We start from the raw sequence: 17,338 nt of genomic DNA on the forward strand, positions 1-17,338 counted from the left end.
CCCTCAAAACAGTTTACATAGATAACGTTTTTCAAATCCAATGTATTTTCCATGTAAGGTTTTAGAACACCTACTCATTCAAAGGTTTTTCTTTATTTTTTGTATTTTCTACATTGTACAATAATACTGAAGACATCAAAACTATTAAATAACACATATGGAATCATGTAGTAACCAAAAAGGTGTTAAACAAATCTAAATATATTTTATATTTGAGATTCTTCAAATAGCCACCCTTTGCCTTGATGACAGCTTTGCACACTCTTGGCATTCTCTCAACCACCTGGAATGCTTTTCCAGCAGTCTTGAAGGAGTTCCCACAAATGCTGAGCACTTGTTGGCTGCTTTTCCTTCCCTCTGCGGTCCGACTCATCCCAAACTATCTCAATTTGGTTGAGTTCGGGGGATCGTGGAGGCCAGGTCATCTGATGCAGCATTCCATTACTCTCCTTCTTGGTAAAATAGCTACATCCTGGAGGTGTGCTGGGTCATTGTCCTGTTGAAAACAAATGAGAGTCCAACTAAGCCCAAACCAGATGGGATGGCATATCGCTGCAAAATGCTGTGGTAGCCATGCTGGTTAAGTGTGACTTGAATTCTAAATAAATCACTGACAGTGTCGCCAGCAAAGCAACCCCACACCATCACACCTCCTCCTCCATGCTTTACGGTGGGAACCACACATGCGGAGATCATCCGTTCACCACACCGCGTCTCACAAAGACACGGCGGTTAGAACCAAAAATGTCAAATTTGGACTCCAGACCAAAGGACAGATTTCCACCGGTCTAATGTCCATTGCTCGTGTTTCTTGGCCCAAACAAGTTTCTTCTTGTTATTGGTGTCCTTTAGTAGGGGTTTCTTTGCAGCAATTCAACCATGAAGGCCTGATTCACACAGTCTCATCTGAACAGTTGATGTTGAGATGTGTCTGTTACTTGAACTCTGAAGCATTTATTTTGGCTGCAATTTCTGAGGCTGGTAACTCTAATGAACTTATCCTCTGCAGCAGAGGTAACTCTGAGTCTTCCATTCCTGTGGCGGTCCTTGTGAGAGCCAGTTTCATCATAGTGCTTGATGTTTTTGCAACTGCACTTGAAGAAACGTTCAAAGTTCTTGAAATTCTCAGTATTTACTGTTCTTCATGTTTTAAAGTAATGATGGACTGTCGTTTCTCTTTTATTTGAGCTGTTCTTGCCATAATATGGAGTTGTTTTTTTACCAAATAGGGCTGTCTTCTGTATACCACCCCTACCTTGGCACAACACAACTGATTGGCTCAAATGCATTAAGAAGGAAAGAAATTCCACAACTTAACTTTTAACAAGGCACAGCTGTTAATTGAAAGACATTCCAGGGGACTACCTCATGAAGCTGGTTGAGAGAATGCCAAGAGTGTGCATAGCTGTCATCAAGGCAAAGGGTGGCTATTTGAAGAATCTCAAATATAAAATATATTTTGATTTGATTAACACTTTTTTGGTTACTACATGATTCTATATGTGTTATTTCATAGTTTTGATGTCTTCAGTATTATTGTACAATGTAGAGAATAGCAAAAATAAAGAAAAACCCTTGAATGAGTAGGTGTTCTAAAACCTTTTAGTGTATATTGACAAATTATGTTGAAACAACGTTGATTCAACCAGTTTGTGTCAAGTGGGACACAACCCATCACCTTATCCGATTATCAGCTGATATCAAACACACGTGGGTCTACAAATACAATTCACTTCCTCAATAGTGAGAAAGAATACTATATAAAAAGTCTAAATGAGTATGACATCCTGGCATTTAAAACATACTAAACTTGATCATTTTGACATACTATAAGACTTAAATATTTGCATACCTAAAACGCCTACTATTTAGGACAGAAGTACAGGTATCTGGACACGGTCCAAATGTCTAATCTGTGTTGTCAGGAGACATCTGGACTCCCATTTGAATTTAACAGCATCCTAAACCCCAGAACAGGAGACAAGCACAAATGTATCAGGTGTGTCCCTCTACACGCATGGTGTTTGTATAATCAATGTGTGTGTGGGACTGGAGGTCCTGACCCCAGTAAAAATAGGAACCAGGCGAACTAACAGCTGATGAAATAATTACTCCAATAATTTGGTTTATTTTCTGTGGGGGGAGCCATTAACGTGGCGATGGAGTGAGGAGCCCGGAGAGGCGGATGTTAATCGTTATTTACTTCGCCTCATGCTTTACACTCCGATGGCTCCTCCGCCCTTCAGCGACAGAGAGTTAGCGCTTTTTCGACATTTATGAGCTCTCAGGTGTTAATGAAGAGCTAGTGTTTACATGTTTCCCCTATCTGACATGTTAATGGTTTGGATAACCACAGACTGCAGGGGAAAAAACAACAGCAAAGAGGGAACAAAACGTGCACATGACTATGCATAGGGGTTCTTATACTGTGGTCAAATGCATATGCATCTTGTGATAAATCAATTTGTATACCTGTCCTGTCCATCTTAAGGAATGAAACCTAAGGTGCATCCCCAATGACCCCCTCTGCCCTACATAGTGCAGTACTTTTGACCAGAGCCCTATATGCCCTGGTAAAAAGTTGTGCACTAAATATGGAATAGGGTGCAATTTTGGAGCGTTCTAAGATGCTGTACCTAAATCTCTGCCTTGGTTATTTTGAGCTCCAACACCTGTTACCATGAATTAGTATTATAACTATTGGACCTGTTACCTTGAATATGTATTATAACTATTGGACCTGTTACCATGAATTAGTATTATAACTATTGGACCTGTTACCTTGAATTAGTATTATATCTATTGGACCTGTTACCATGAATTAGTATTATAACTATTGGACCTGTTACCATGAATTAGTATTATAACTATTGGACCTGTTACCATGAATTAGTATTATAACTATTGGACCTGTTACCTTGAATTAGTATTATAACTATTGGACCTGTTACCATGAATTAGTATTATAACTATTGGACCTGTTACCTTGAATATGTATTATAACTATTGAACCTGTTACCATGAATTAGTATTATAACTATTGGACCTGTTACCATGAATTAGTATTATAACTATTGAACCTGTAACCATGAATTAGTATTATAACTATTATACATTTTACCATGAATTAGTTAGTAGTAATTATTGGACATTTTTCTTGGGTAAGCCCTATTTTCTAATTCAATTAATTATTTTGTTTAATTACAAAAACAATGCAATTTAAAAGTCCTACTGTTCCTCTGCGGAGGTGTATAATTTGCAATGTATGAATAGCTGGAATGTTTTTTGTCACCTCCTACTCTCTAGACTGGAGTACCGTGGTGAAGGACAATACCATAACAGGCTTGAATACTCCGGTGCTGGACAATACCATAACACAGGCTTGAGTACTCCGGTGGTGGACAATACCATAACACAGGCTTGAGTACTCCGGTGGTGGACAATACCATAACACAGGCTTGAGTACTCCGGTGGTGGACAATACCATAACACAGGCTTGAGTATTCCAGTGGTGGACAATACCATAACACAGGCTTGACAATGGTGGTGGACAATACCATAACACAGCCTTGACAATGGTGGTGGACAATACCATAACACAGGCTTGAGTACTCCGGTGGTGGACACTACCATAACACAGGCTTGACAATGGTGGTGGACATAGCACAGTCCATTGACATTCACTACGCCATTTTTTTATGACCACTTTCATTAAGCAATACAGCAGTGTGTGGGCTTTACTGTGTGTGTATTTGTGTGTGTGCATGGTTTACTTCAGAGAGTTGAGTGTGTGTCTCATGGGCTGAGCTCGGGTGTGTATGTTGGTGATGGTGTGTACATGTGTGTCTACTCTATCCAGTATGTATGCATCTATGTGCCTTACTTGAGGGCTTTGAGCTTGCGTCTCATAGGCCAGGCTCGGGTGCGTATGTTGGCAATGATCTCCTTCTGAAACTGGATGTTCTGAAACATCTGCTCTGGGTCGTTGCTGTCTGCATGCTCATCCTCCTTGCCCTCCTCATCTGATTGGCTGCAAGAGGACAGAAGGAGAGGGGTCATCATGTTTTCTTGAGGGACAGCTGTGCTCTGCTGTGTGACTGAAAACAGACTCAAAGAAGCAGGATGTTGATAGTTGCTTTATTCTCTGTAAAGTCAATTTCCTCACAAGCAAGGCAAATGGTAAGAGTTCATAGCATGACACACACACACAAACATGCCCACACACACGCACACACACACACACACACACACACACACACACACACACACACACACACACACACACACACACACACACACACACACACACACACACACACACAAAGTAAATGTACACAGTCCCTACATTAAAATATCAACGTAATTCACACAATGTTTATTTTTCATTTGAAAATGCAGTGAACCTAAAACAAGATTGAATCACTATTTGTTTAAGTCATACACATTAACTTAATTATCAAACTGAAGATACTGAATGACATGAAAATGTATTGGAGGAATGGTTGGGTAGATTATTTGACTCCTACAATATAAATATTCAGCTTGAGTAGGAGATAATGAAAATCTTAAAAACTCAAAGTCACAGGATGTGTATGGAAATGACTCCGTCCTCCTGAAGAAAACTCCAGTATGCTATGCTCTCCAGTCAGTCATCTGGTCAATCTGTCAATTATAGAAGAGGTGTTCCCTGACGACTGGAAATCTGCTGTCATAACACCAATCTTCAAGGCTGGAGATCCAACTGATGTGGCCAATTATAGGCCCATCTGCATTCTCCCTTATCATATCCAAGGTGGTAGAGGAGGTGGTGGCCAACCAACTAACTGCCAGCCTGAACTCAGGTCACTCTCCTCTCCATCCAATGCAGTTTGGTTTCAGGACACATCATTCAACCGAAATGGCAAACTGCTTCTTTGTCAAGGAAATAAAGTCCAAATTTGCCAAAGGTTGAGTTGTGGGAGCTGTTTTCCTGGATTTAAAGAAAGCATTCGACACAGTGAACCACAATGTGCTGCTATCCAAACTGTCAACCCACAACCTATCAGCACACGCAAACAGATGGATGGAATCCTATCTGACCAAAAGAAAACAATGCACCAAAATCAGACTTTCAACATCTGCTCACTGCTCTGTCGGGGTCCCTCAAGGATCCATTTTGTGCCCACTTTAATTTAATATATACATAAATGCAGATGTATGCAGAAGACACAGTCTTCTACTGTATGTACATGCCAAGACAAAGCAACAGCCTGCTCGTAAAATTACAACAGCAATGGACAAAATAGCTGACTGGTTGGACTATTCATGTCTAACATTGAATGTAACAAAAACTGTCTGCATGTATTTTTCCATCAGGAACAGTGAGACCATCAGCCTGAGGGAATTTCATAAAAATGTAAATTGTAAAACATTTAAAAAGTTATCCTTTTTTGATAAAACTATACAAATTGAATCAGGTCACCAAATAACTATTTTGCTAAGGTCTACAGTATCCTCAACAACACTCTGTAGGGTAGCACGATGGTGTAGCCGGAGGACAGCTAGCTTCCGTCCTCCTCTGTGTACATTCATATCAATACAAAACCTAGGAGGCTCATGCTTCTCATCGCCTTCCAGAGACATACACAGAAATGATGACAACTTCCGGAGGACGTCCTCCAGCCTATCAGCCTATTGCAGCATGAACTGACATGTTGTCCACCCAATCATAGAATCAGAGAGTGAATCTAGCACTGAACGCATAAGATACAGTTAGCTAGCACTGCAGTGTATAACATGTGGTGAGTAGTTGTCTCAAAGAGAGAGAAACAAACAGTTTTGAACAAATTAATTTCTTCCAAAATGAAGAAGCAAGAGAGAAATAGAGAGATTGTCATTTTTTTCACTTTCACTTACTTAGTTAGCAAATGCAGCTAGTTAGTTTAGCCTACTGAAACACTCTGCTCAAACAGAGGGATGAGTAAGTTAGATAGCTGGCAATGACTTTCCAACACAACACTGGAACTCTTCCAAGTCAAGATAAGCTTTTGGTATTACTAATTTATTGCCACCAGGCCCGCCGGTGTAACTGCTTACTGACTGTACACTAACATTACTGCATGATTGTAGGGGGTTTACTAACGCGTTAGTTCTATTAGCTAAGCTGACTATGACATTACTTTAGCTAATATGGTGATAACGATGTAGGCTGTTTGTAGAGGTTTGGCTTGGAAAGTTTTTTTCACCTGGTCACATACAGCTGATGTGATGTGCATTGAAGTCCAGAAGTGAATGGAAGAGAAGGAATATAACGTGGCTGTTATGAGAGTGAACTTGGCTGATGCATGATCAGGAGTGTATTCATTCCACCGATTCTGTTGAAAAACGTTTCTTAAACGGAAGCAAACTGAACAAAACGGGAATAAACATACCTGAATTTGACCAATAGAAACTCTTGTTTGCAACTGTTGCACTAATAATTGCACCCTATATCAGCTAGATGCAGGCAAGAGTGTACAAGGCGGTATTGAATGTCACCGTCTGTCACCTCAAATTTGTCTCTCGACCTGTGTGCACCTACATTGTAAACTTTCATTTATAGGCTAGGATGTAGCAACCTCATGATGGGCATAGGGAAAACTTGAGTATCATGTAGTAGCCTAAACCTATCGCTGTTACATTTAACTGGGTGAATGGAATATGAATGAGAGTCATCCAATATGCTGTAAGAGAAATAAGGCCACGCTCATGAACAAAAAAACGGCACTGACCTCCACTGGTCACAACCTGGTCACAAGCTAATATCACATCAATGAAAACACTTCAAAAGCTCTATAAACAAACTCTGAAAGTGCTGGACAAAAATCCCCACCTTTCACCACCTTAATATCATTAAGAAATACAACCTACTGAGCTTTGCCAGGTTCTTATGCCTCTGCTGATTAAGATCACTCATGACTTTGCCCCACCTCCTCTTTGTTGCATATTGCAAAGACAATACCAGGAGGACAAGAGGATCAACCAGAGGAGACTGCTCAACTCAGTTTACATCCACCAAATTTGTCCAGACAGCTTTCTCAATCAGAGCTTCTGGATTATGGAACCCCCTGCCAACCAGTGTGACAGAGTGAGGTACCTCTGCTAGCTTCAAGGCAAACCTGGAAAAGTGGCTAAAGGCAAACCAGCCATGTGGACATTAAAGATATTCCGACTCTTAAGATGTCAGATACTGAAGGAACAAGGGACATTTAAACTCTGTTGTAATATTATAACTATAGTGTCTATTGTTGTATGTATATACAGTACCAGTCAAAACTCATTCTAGGTTGTTTCTTTATTTTTACTATGTTCTACGTTGTAGAATAATAGTGAAGACATCAAAACTATGAAATAACACATATGGAATCATGTGGTAACCAAAAAAAGTGTTAAACAAATCAAAATATATTTCATATTTTAGATTCTTCAAAGTAGCCACTCTTTGCCTTGATGACAGCTTTGCACACACTTTAGTCATTCTCTCAACCAGTTTCATGAGGAATGCTTTTCAAAGTCTTGAAGGAGTTCCCACATATGCTGAGCACTTGTTGGCAGCTTTTCCTTCACTCTGAGGTCCAACTAATCCCAAACCATCTCAATTGGTTTGAGATCAGGTGATTGTGGAGGCCAGGTCATTTGATGCAGCACTCCATCACTCTCCTTCTTGGTCAAATAGCCCTTACACAGCCTGGAGGTGTTTTTGGGTCATTGTCCTGTTGAAAAACAAATGATAGTCCCACTACGCGCAAACCAGATGGGATGGTGTATCGCTGCAGAATGCTGTGGTTGCCATGCAGGTTAAGTGTGACTTGAATTCTAAATAAATCACTGACAGTGTCACCAGCAAAGCACCCCCACACCATCACCCCTCCTCCTCCATCCAATACACATGCAGAGATCATCTGTTCACCTACTCTGCGTCTCACAAAGATACGGCGATTTGAACCAAAAATCTCAAATTTGGACTCATCAGACCAAAAGGACAGATTTCCACCGGTCTAATGTCCATTGCTCGTGTTTCTTGGCCAAAGCAAATCTCCTCTTCTTATTAGTGTCCTTTAGTAATAGTTTCTTTGCAGCAATTCTACCATGAAGGCCTGATTAACACAGTCTCATCTGAACAGTTGATGTTGAGATGTGTCTGTAACTTGAACTCTGTGAAGCATTTTTTTTGGGCTGCAATCTGAGGTGCAGTTAACTCTAATAAACTTATGCTCTGCATCAGAGGTAACTCTGGGTCTGCCTTTCTGTGGCAGTCCTCATGAGAGCCAGTTTCATCATAGCGCTCGATGTTTTTGCGACTGCACTTGAGGAAACAAAAAATTACAGAAATTTCCCAGATTGACTGACCTTCATGTCTTGAAGTAATGATGGACTGTCGTTTGTCTTTGCTTATTTGAGCTGTTACCAAATAGGGCTGTCTTCTTTTACCAAATAGGGCTATCATCTGTATACCACCCCTACCTTGTCACAACACAACTGATTGTCTCAAACGCATTAAGAAGGAAAGAAATTCCACAAATTAACTTTTAACAAGGCACAACTGTTAATTGTAATGCATTCCAGACTACCTCATGAAGCTGGTTGAGAGAATGTGAAGAGTGTGTAAAGCTGTCATCAAGGCAAAGGGAGGCTACTTTGAAGAATCTCAAATATAAAATATATTTTGATTTGTTTAACACTTTTCTGGTTACTACATGATTCCATATGTGTTGTTTCATAGTTTTGATGTCTTCAATATTATTACAAATGTAGAAAATAGTAAAAATAAAGAAAAACCCAGGAATGAGTAGGTGTGTCCAAACTTTTGTCTGGTACTGTATATATATTTTAATAGTGTGTTATATTGTAGCATTGTATTGTTGTTGATTGTTTTCTGCCCAGGGGCTACAGATGAAAATGAGCTATCTAGCTAAATCTGGTGCAATGGTATGTTGTACATGGTCCCCGACAAATACATGAATACATCAGAAATAATAGGAGGACCAGAATGGCAACAAGCCCTTGGGCTGTATTGGGTTTTTATCATCAATATTGTATTATATACGTAATGTTGTCTTCAGCTGGAGCAGCCTTCTACCTTAAATATCAAAAACATTCAGTCAGTCAATCACTAACCTGTTTGAGAACCTGGATGAGGATACATTTCTACTACAACAGTTGTAAATTACACTGTTGCAAGTCAGAAAAAATGATGCTATGGAGTTGAGGTCAAAAACGGAGAAATAATAATGTCTTCCGTCTACACAATGCATATTCATTTGGCACATGGAAAGCATCATTTAATATCACCATGAATAGAATAGTACAAAATAGAATAGACTGTACACTCTTAGAAAAAAGGGTTCCAATAGGGTTTTTCGGCTGTCCCGTAGGAGAACCCTTTTTGGTTCCAGGTAGAACCCTTTTGGTTTCCATGTAGAGCCCTCTGTGGAAAGGCTTCTAAATGGAACCCAAAAGGGTTCTACCTGGAAGCAAAATGGGATCTTCAAAGGGTTGTCCTATGGGGACAGTGGAATAATCCTTTTAGGTTCAAGATAGCATCTTTTTTCTAAGATGGTAGAACTCACCCTGGCTGGTTGTCTTGATAAGATGAGTAAATCCGCCTGGAGTTTTTCCTGACACTCTTGTGTCGCTTCATGGTGGTCGAGGGTCTACTGACCACAGCAGTCTCAGACACGCCACTCATACTGACTGTAATTCAGCACTCGTGTGTGTTTCTGAGTGTGGGTGTATGTATGCAAGCTTAAACTTTCAGCTCTATCCGTCCATCTGTATGTGTGTTAGGGTCAGGCTGAGTATGTGCATGACGAGTGTCCCTGCGTGTGTGTGTTCTCCGTGGTATTTGCTTGTCCGCGTGTGTGTGCAGTTCAGTTCAAACTTTCAGAAAGCACTGACTTGACACATCCCCCTGTGCTCTCCTGAGACTCTCTGCAGACTGATTGAGGCAAAGCTGAATGAAGTCTAGGGGCTGTGTGTGTATGTGTGTGTGTGTGTGTGTGTGTGTGTGTGTGTGTGTGTGTGTGTGTGTGTGTGTGTGTGTGTGTGTGTGTGTGTGTGTTGTGTGTGTGTGTGGGTGTGTGTGTCTAAGCTGAGAGACGGGAGTGGCTGAGGCAACCTGCAGTCGTGGTACCTCATTGGAGCATCAGCCCTCCCTGCCTGACTCTTTCTCGGATCCAATCAGAGACATACTGATCTCTTAAAGGGCTAGGGCATGCAACACACACACCACACCACACACACACCACACACCCACACCTCCCTGGCTGTCATGGGGGAGTTGTATATTTGTGGCTGACACAACTATGGTTGGTTTGTGTGTTTTTCTCCAATCAAACTCAAATAATGAATCAGTGATAATATCTTCTAACAGTAAAGCCTGTGACTCCATTCAATCAAACCCATAATGCAGTATAGGCCACTGTGAGGGGAGTTTACTTGGTGTTTTCTTTACAAAAGCAATTTGCTCATCCATTTGACCCCAGTGAAATGAACACAATCTAAAACCTTTTTCAATTCACTTCATGAACTGACTGAATTGAAAAGTGAATTGAGCTAACCCTGGTAGATAGTGGATACCGATCCTAGTATATGATCATTTAAATAATATAGTGTACATTGTAATTCTTACAATTTCATTCAGTGTCTTTCCTAACGAGGTCTAAAATGAAACCCTAAGCATTAAATAAACCCCTTTGGAACCTTTTGCCAGGAACACACAGAGAATTTTAATCCGGTTCACATACAGAGGTGCTTTCATAAGCCTTGGGGTGTAGTCAAATCAGATCAAATCACACCTCTTAACACAAATACAAGGAAATGTCTCTTCTCTGAGAAGTGACACCATGGCTAGTTAACAATGATATGATAATGGACCATATGTTCAGTTGGCTCGTGGAATCGTTAGTCTGTCGTTTTAGAATAGAAGGCAGAAGGTTATCGTAGCCCAATAGAGGGGGGACGTGTTTTTTTATGCAATTTTTAATTGAGCTCTCTGTGAGTGGACTCCATGGAGCACATCAGACAGGAACGATTGTCTATGCGGGAGTCGATGGAAAAGTTAGAATTTTAATTGAAAACCTGGAGACTGAATTGTCAGATCGTGGTCTTGCATGCTTAATAAGACATTTGAGGAAAAGTTCAGGGATGCGTCCCAAATGGCACTATATTCCCTACATAGTGCACTACTTTTGACAAGGTACTAGAAGGCTCTGGTCAAAAGTAGTGCACTAGCAAATAGGGTGCATTTGGGACATAATCCAGGAAGTAGTGATGTTATGAAAACATTTAGTTTTACTTTAAAGAAATGTCCAGTTATTTTAGTAAGGTATTGAAGGCTGAATTAAGACAGAGTTTGTGAAAAACCCTGGGCCGACTTCTTTAAATCTATGCTTTAATATGTAATAACAAAAGTGATATTTTGTTATGTACTGGCACTGACTACCCAGGCCTGCAAGCAAAAATGGTTGCAATGACTGGCTAACGCCCTTTGCAGCGCCATGGGTTTTACACTGGTTATAAAATGATTATTATAAATTATTTTTTTACTTATTTTTGGTGACAGGAAAACAACATCTTTACCTGGTTATTTGACCAGAAAACCATCTTAAAACCAGAAAATGACGTCAATATGATATCCCATGCCAAATAGGGTGGTGTGAATTGGGGTTATGCTATGTATGGACTGCAATCTCTCCAGAAAACAGACAGGCCACACTAGGTCATCTTGCTTTGTAGATTTACGGTGGCTGGGCTGAATAGGAGAGATGTGCATGCTTGTATCTCGTATTCAGACAGACTAGCTATCAAAGAATAGCACCATCATTATCTACAGTAATTATGCAGTACTGCCTCACTGGGTTCCTCCACTGTACTGTCTCTCCCCCTACACACTCTTACAACGAACACACACACTCCCACACCCGAGCTCACACACACCCAAGTAATTCAAGCATCAATGGCTATTGTGACTAGTACAATAGAGCTGTCGGCTATGCTTCAGTGCTTTGAACACAAGTTTCGATAGTTCACGAGACATTAATTTGATGAAAGGTTAATTAGAAGTTTGTGGGAGCGTATATAAAGGCTTTATCAACATTATCTCACTGTGCCAGTCTTTGGAGACATAGGTTCCGGCTGTAGGGGCTTCTATGGACCTTCCATAATAGGACACCATCACACAAAGTTTTTAAAGAGTTTTACCTCTGGAGTCTACTTTGAGTTTCAGGATGACTTTGGGATGATATTTGATTATGAGTCGTGGATGAAACCGTGTTAAATACCATAAACCTCTAGTCCTCTACAAAATAGCACTGTGATTTATTTCACGCCAAATGACCAAGATCAAAATGGCAGTAATCTAAAAGACCTTGGGGCAGTTTCCCGGACCCAGATTAAACCTAGTCCTGGATTAAAAAGCAGAATCTTCATTGAAGGTGCTTTCTGATTCAGGACTAGGTTTAATCTGTGTCCGGGAAACGGCCCCTCAACGGTCATTACAGATTTCAGATATAGACAATCCTCGCCCATAAAATATCAATACTAAAGCTCTGTTTAATGGAATGAGCGTAGGAACGGATTATAGAAAGCGTTGTTCATCTGTGGTGCCAGTGATGTCCTTTATCAAAGGCCTATTTTGGTGTAATACATAAGCAATAGTGTTGGAACAGCAACACATTCACATTACAGAAGGCTCTATATTGAACCTCCTATTCTATTTCACAGATTTAAAATGTTCTATATTTTCTGTCACCAAAGATGCCACTGTGCTGCTTTTATGATATCCAATTCACAAGAAAATACATTTATGGAGCCAATTATTTTCCTCAGCCTGATGTAATGTCCCTGGATTACAATGATAAAACAAAATGGATAGATGTAACAAGATTGATCTGTGGGGAAAAAAGCCAAGATCTATTACACACACACACACACACACACACACACACACACACACACACACTTTAGACTGAATTTAGATGTGTGTGACTGGTTTCTGATAACGATGGGAAAAGAGGGACATTTATTTTTTATATGGCTTTAACACATCATTTAGGGTTAGGGTATAAGGTTATAGGTTAGTATAGGTGTTCTACTGTACACTATAGGCATGGTATAGGGTATAGCCTACCTTAGAGCATAACTGGATGGATTGGGATACTAAAGTGTGTCCTGTATTATAGGGTATAGGGTTAGTGTAGAAGGTATAGGGTGTAGGGCCCTCGAACTCAACTCTGGACCTCGAAGCCAGTTCCACTGCGTTTTTTAGACCTGGGTCGGTGCAATAATAATAATAATAATCAGGTAGAACAGAAAACCAGCAGGCTTCAGACCTCGTAGTTAGTTTATAGCCTACCTTAGAGCATAACAACTGATTTTGAAGTTCTCTGATCTCAAAGTGAACAAAAAGTAAATCTCCCTTCAGCGGACCACAGCCCCTTGAAATAAAATAGGCCTAACATTATCTGTCGCAAATGGCCCCCTATTCCCTTTATAGTGCACTACTTTTAATCAGAGCCCTATGTGCCCTGGTCAAAATTACTACACTATAAAGGGAAAAGGGTGCCATTTGGGATGTAAGCCATGAAACCCAAAGCTCCAAATGATCTACAGCCTATAAGGGTTTTCCCATTGAGAGTATAATTACAGGGATAACCTCTAACTCTGACCAAGGTCAGACATGTTAGTCTTCAGCCTCCATTACCGCCAGCTCGTCTAGAGAGCTGCGGCACAAAGCAAAATGTAATCTCCGCCGAGAGATCGCTTTGCTGAGTCGGGACTTGGTCCAGCTCTATAACTCTGTGAGACAATCAAGCGGGGAGAAATTGAATCATGAAGTTGTAATGATAAAGGAAGCAGCAGCGGTAGCCCCTCTGCTGAATGATAGTGTCCCCTTCGGTAAATCCAATACAAGGTTTTATCTACTTTGTAATGAAGCTGATTCGCAACTAAAGGACCCTGGAGACAGAGTGACGTGGAAGGGATGGCGTTGTGAGGTATGTAGAGAACACACTCCTAGAGAGGAGTATGTCTGGACCTAGGCCTGCTGTGTTAGGTTATATTGAGAAAAGGTTGCAGATTGGTTGTCTAAAGTAGTCAGTTGATCATCTCGGACTAATGCTCTTCTTTTTTATTTTATTTTTTACACATGTTTATTCATTTTTAGGCCTAATGTTCAATATTACATTAGGTCAAATAGGCTTGGCAACAGGGGGCTCAGACTGATTAGAGGTGGCTTGGCTACAGGAGATTCAGACTGATTAGAGGTCGCTAGGCTACAGGAGGCTCAGACTGATTAGAGGTAGCTAGGCTACAGGAGGCTCAGACTGATTAGAGGTGGCTAGGCTACATGAAATAGGCAAGGATACACTTGAGATATGAAAATAACATAATAACATAATTCAGGTTTTAGACTAGTCCCTGTCTACAGTGTTTTCCTAGTCAGGCAGTTCTTTCCTCTCTATTTTAATGACATCGGAAATACCTTAGTCATGACTTCTTCTCACCGGAACTTCCCGCCAATAGTGCTAAATCTGCCGGCGCGTGATTCACAGTGCGGGAAAGTGATGCCTGAGCGCGTGTTTCGCTGGAACATCTATGCAACGGAGATGAGGCTGAAAGGTAATGAAGATTTTAATCTCCTACGCCAGCAGAAACATCTACAGGGCCGATACGTTCTCTCTCCTCTGCATGAATAGCCTTGATAGAACAAACCATTTTGCAACTGCACTTCTTGTTTTAAATGACATGCTGAATCCCTGTAGCCTTTGAACAATCAATTGTTAATGAATATGAGACATCCACAGGCCTGATCCACAATCAATTATATGCTAATAAAATAAATCTGTGGTTATTTATAATAGTGCATAAAACTTTGACTCTGCCACTGATGATTGTGCCGACGGAGAAGGGCGACATCTTACGAGTTCCAACCCAACTGTGCTACATAGTTGTCATATCTGTCGGAAGGAGCGGACCAAGGCGCAACGTGTAGAGTGCTCATCTTCTTTTTATTAAAGTAAAGTGAAGACTTAAACAAAAATAACAAAATGACACACAACAGGTAAGGTAACATTGACTATACGAAAAACAACCACCCACAAACCCAAAGGAAAAAACAGTCTGCCTAAGTATGGCTTCCAATCAGAGACAACGAAAGACACCTGCCTCTGATTGGAAACCACACTCGGCCACACATAGAAAATGAACATAGAAAATGAAAACTAGAACAAATCCCATAGAACCAAAAAACCCCAAAACACACAAAACAACCCCCCCGCTACGCCCTGACCATACCACAATGACAAACGACACCTTTTACTTTTACAGGACGTGACAATAGTGAGTGAGTGTGTTTATCTTAACTTTTTTTCATACCGAAAGTTTGTACTATTATTACATAAACTGAGTGTACAAACCATTAGGAACACCTTAATATTGAGTTGCACCCCCTTATCCCCTCAGAACAGCCTCAATTCGTTGGGCATGGACTCTACAAGATGTCGAAAGCGTTCCACAGGGATGCTGGCCCATGTTGACTCCAATGTTGTGTCAAGTTGGCTGGATGTCCTTTGGGTGGTGGACCAATCTTGATACACACAGGAAACTGATAAAGCCAATGCAACGGACAGTTTTACAAATGGTGGGCCTACAACATGGATGGGCATTCAGAAAATTCCATTGTGGCCGACATGGTAGGCTACACCTCAGTAAGTATGAGCCAACGTCTTTTGGACGTCTTGTTTTGGTCCGGTCCAGACCCAACGTCTTTTTTTGGTGTTTTACAAAACGGTAGGCTAAAGACAAAGATAGGCATTCATAACATTACATTTCAGGCAACACTGTAGGCTAGACCTCAGTAAGTACGGACCGACGCCGATGCCTTTTGGATGTCTTTTGGGTCCAGTCCAGACCGGCCTTGACTTGTACATCCACGGACATTGGATTTTGGTCCGGTCCGTACAAAACCTGAACCAATCATAGACGTCTATGTCTCCTTGATTTGGCCCAAACACAGACGTCTATAAATTACGCCTTTTCAACTTTCATTCAGAACCGAAAATGAACTTGATTTCAACGCCTGGAAAAGACGTGTTTTCAACGTGCTGGAAAATATGCATTTTAAATGTACGGAAAATACTTATTTTCACCCTTCATTCAGAACCTAAATTTAACCTAACTTCAACGTTTGGAAAATATTTATTTTACATGTCTTTTCAACGTAATTTTGCTTATTGGGACTATTCTAGTTTTGCAGTGGCAGCATTTTTGGTCTTTCCTAGGGCAGCAGAAGGGCAAGGACCGGGCCTGCTTGTAAACAAGGACAGTTTTTTTCTGATCAATTTGATGTTATTTTAATGGGCAGCAAAATGTGCTATTCTTTCAAAAACAAGGACATTTCTAAATGACCCCAAACTTTTGAACGGTAGTGTACCTAGAAAGACTCACAGCTGTATAAACGCTGAAAAAGGTGATTCTAATTGACTCAGGGGTGTGAATGCTTAAATAAATGTGATATTTCTGTATATAATTTTCAATACATTTGTAAAAAATTATAAAAACATGTTTCACTTTGTCTTTATGGGGTATTGTGTGTAGATGGGTGAGAATAAAAAAAACTGTTTCAGCCTAGCTCAGTGCTTTCTGTGATTGTGGGGCAAGCCAGCAGAAAATACGGAGGGTTGCGCCGTGATTGGCTCAGTGTTCTGACACTCATGGGGACACTACGTCACCGCCAAGTTTAAGGCTAGACCTAGACAATTCTAGACCCTTGGGTGCTGCCATAGAGTTACATTAGAAGTGCCCATCCAAGAAGGCTCAAGGTCACTGGCCACAGATAAAATGATGTCAAATCACGTTATATTTACAGTAGCTTTGATTGGACTGATCATGTCAACATCATACTTTCAAAATCTTAGCTAGCAGTCATCATCATGAATCAAGTCGACAATCTACTGGCAAATACTTTTTAATCCTTGTCATATGAAGAGAAATAATGAAGAGAAATTATAGATAAAACGTATCGGTGCACATCCGCCATTGGACATAAACATTACACAACAAGTTGGAAATCGCAAATTCAACAATGAGTGGTTTGGAAGGAATCAGTGGCTAACTGCAAGCATTGCAAATCAAACCTTAGCCTGCTATTCAGTAGAGTGGCTGTGGCTGTGTTGTCCCAAGTCTAAGATTAAGGGTCTACTTTCGTAGTTTCAAATGATAAACATTCAACATTGGCCATGCTGTCAATGAAGCATGATTTGTGCCCTGCTCAAAACAACTGTTAACTCAGACCTGCAAAATCTGACTTTAGTGAGTTCAA

At 40.6% G+C, this 17,338-nt stretch overlaps 1 protein-coding gene across 1 annotated transcript in view; it reads right to left on the bottom strand.

Moving 5' to 3' along the window:
• Positions 1 to 4,119, bottom strand: part of LOC115166888 (transmembrane channel-like protein 3) — a 50,305-nt gene extending 46,186 nt beyond the window's left edge. The window contains exon 1 of the mRNA XM_029720789.1: positions 3,884 to 4,119. Within this exon, the coding sequence (XP_029576649.1) occupies positions 3,884 to 4,062 (179 nt within the window). The 5' untranslated portion in view covers positions 4,063 to 4,119. The remainder of the gene's footprint in view (positions 1 to 3,883) is intronic.
• Between the last annotated feature and the right edge of the window lie 13,219 nt (positions 4,120 to 17,338).

The sequence above is a fragment of the Salmo trutta genome, chromosome 29 (genome assembly GCF_901001165.1).
Source record: "Salmo trutta chromosome 29, fSalTru1.1, whole genome shotgun sequence".
NCBI classification, from domain to species: domain Eukaryota; kingdom Metazoa; phylum Chordata; class Actinopteri; order Salmoniformes; family Salmonidae; genus Salmo; species Salmo trutta.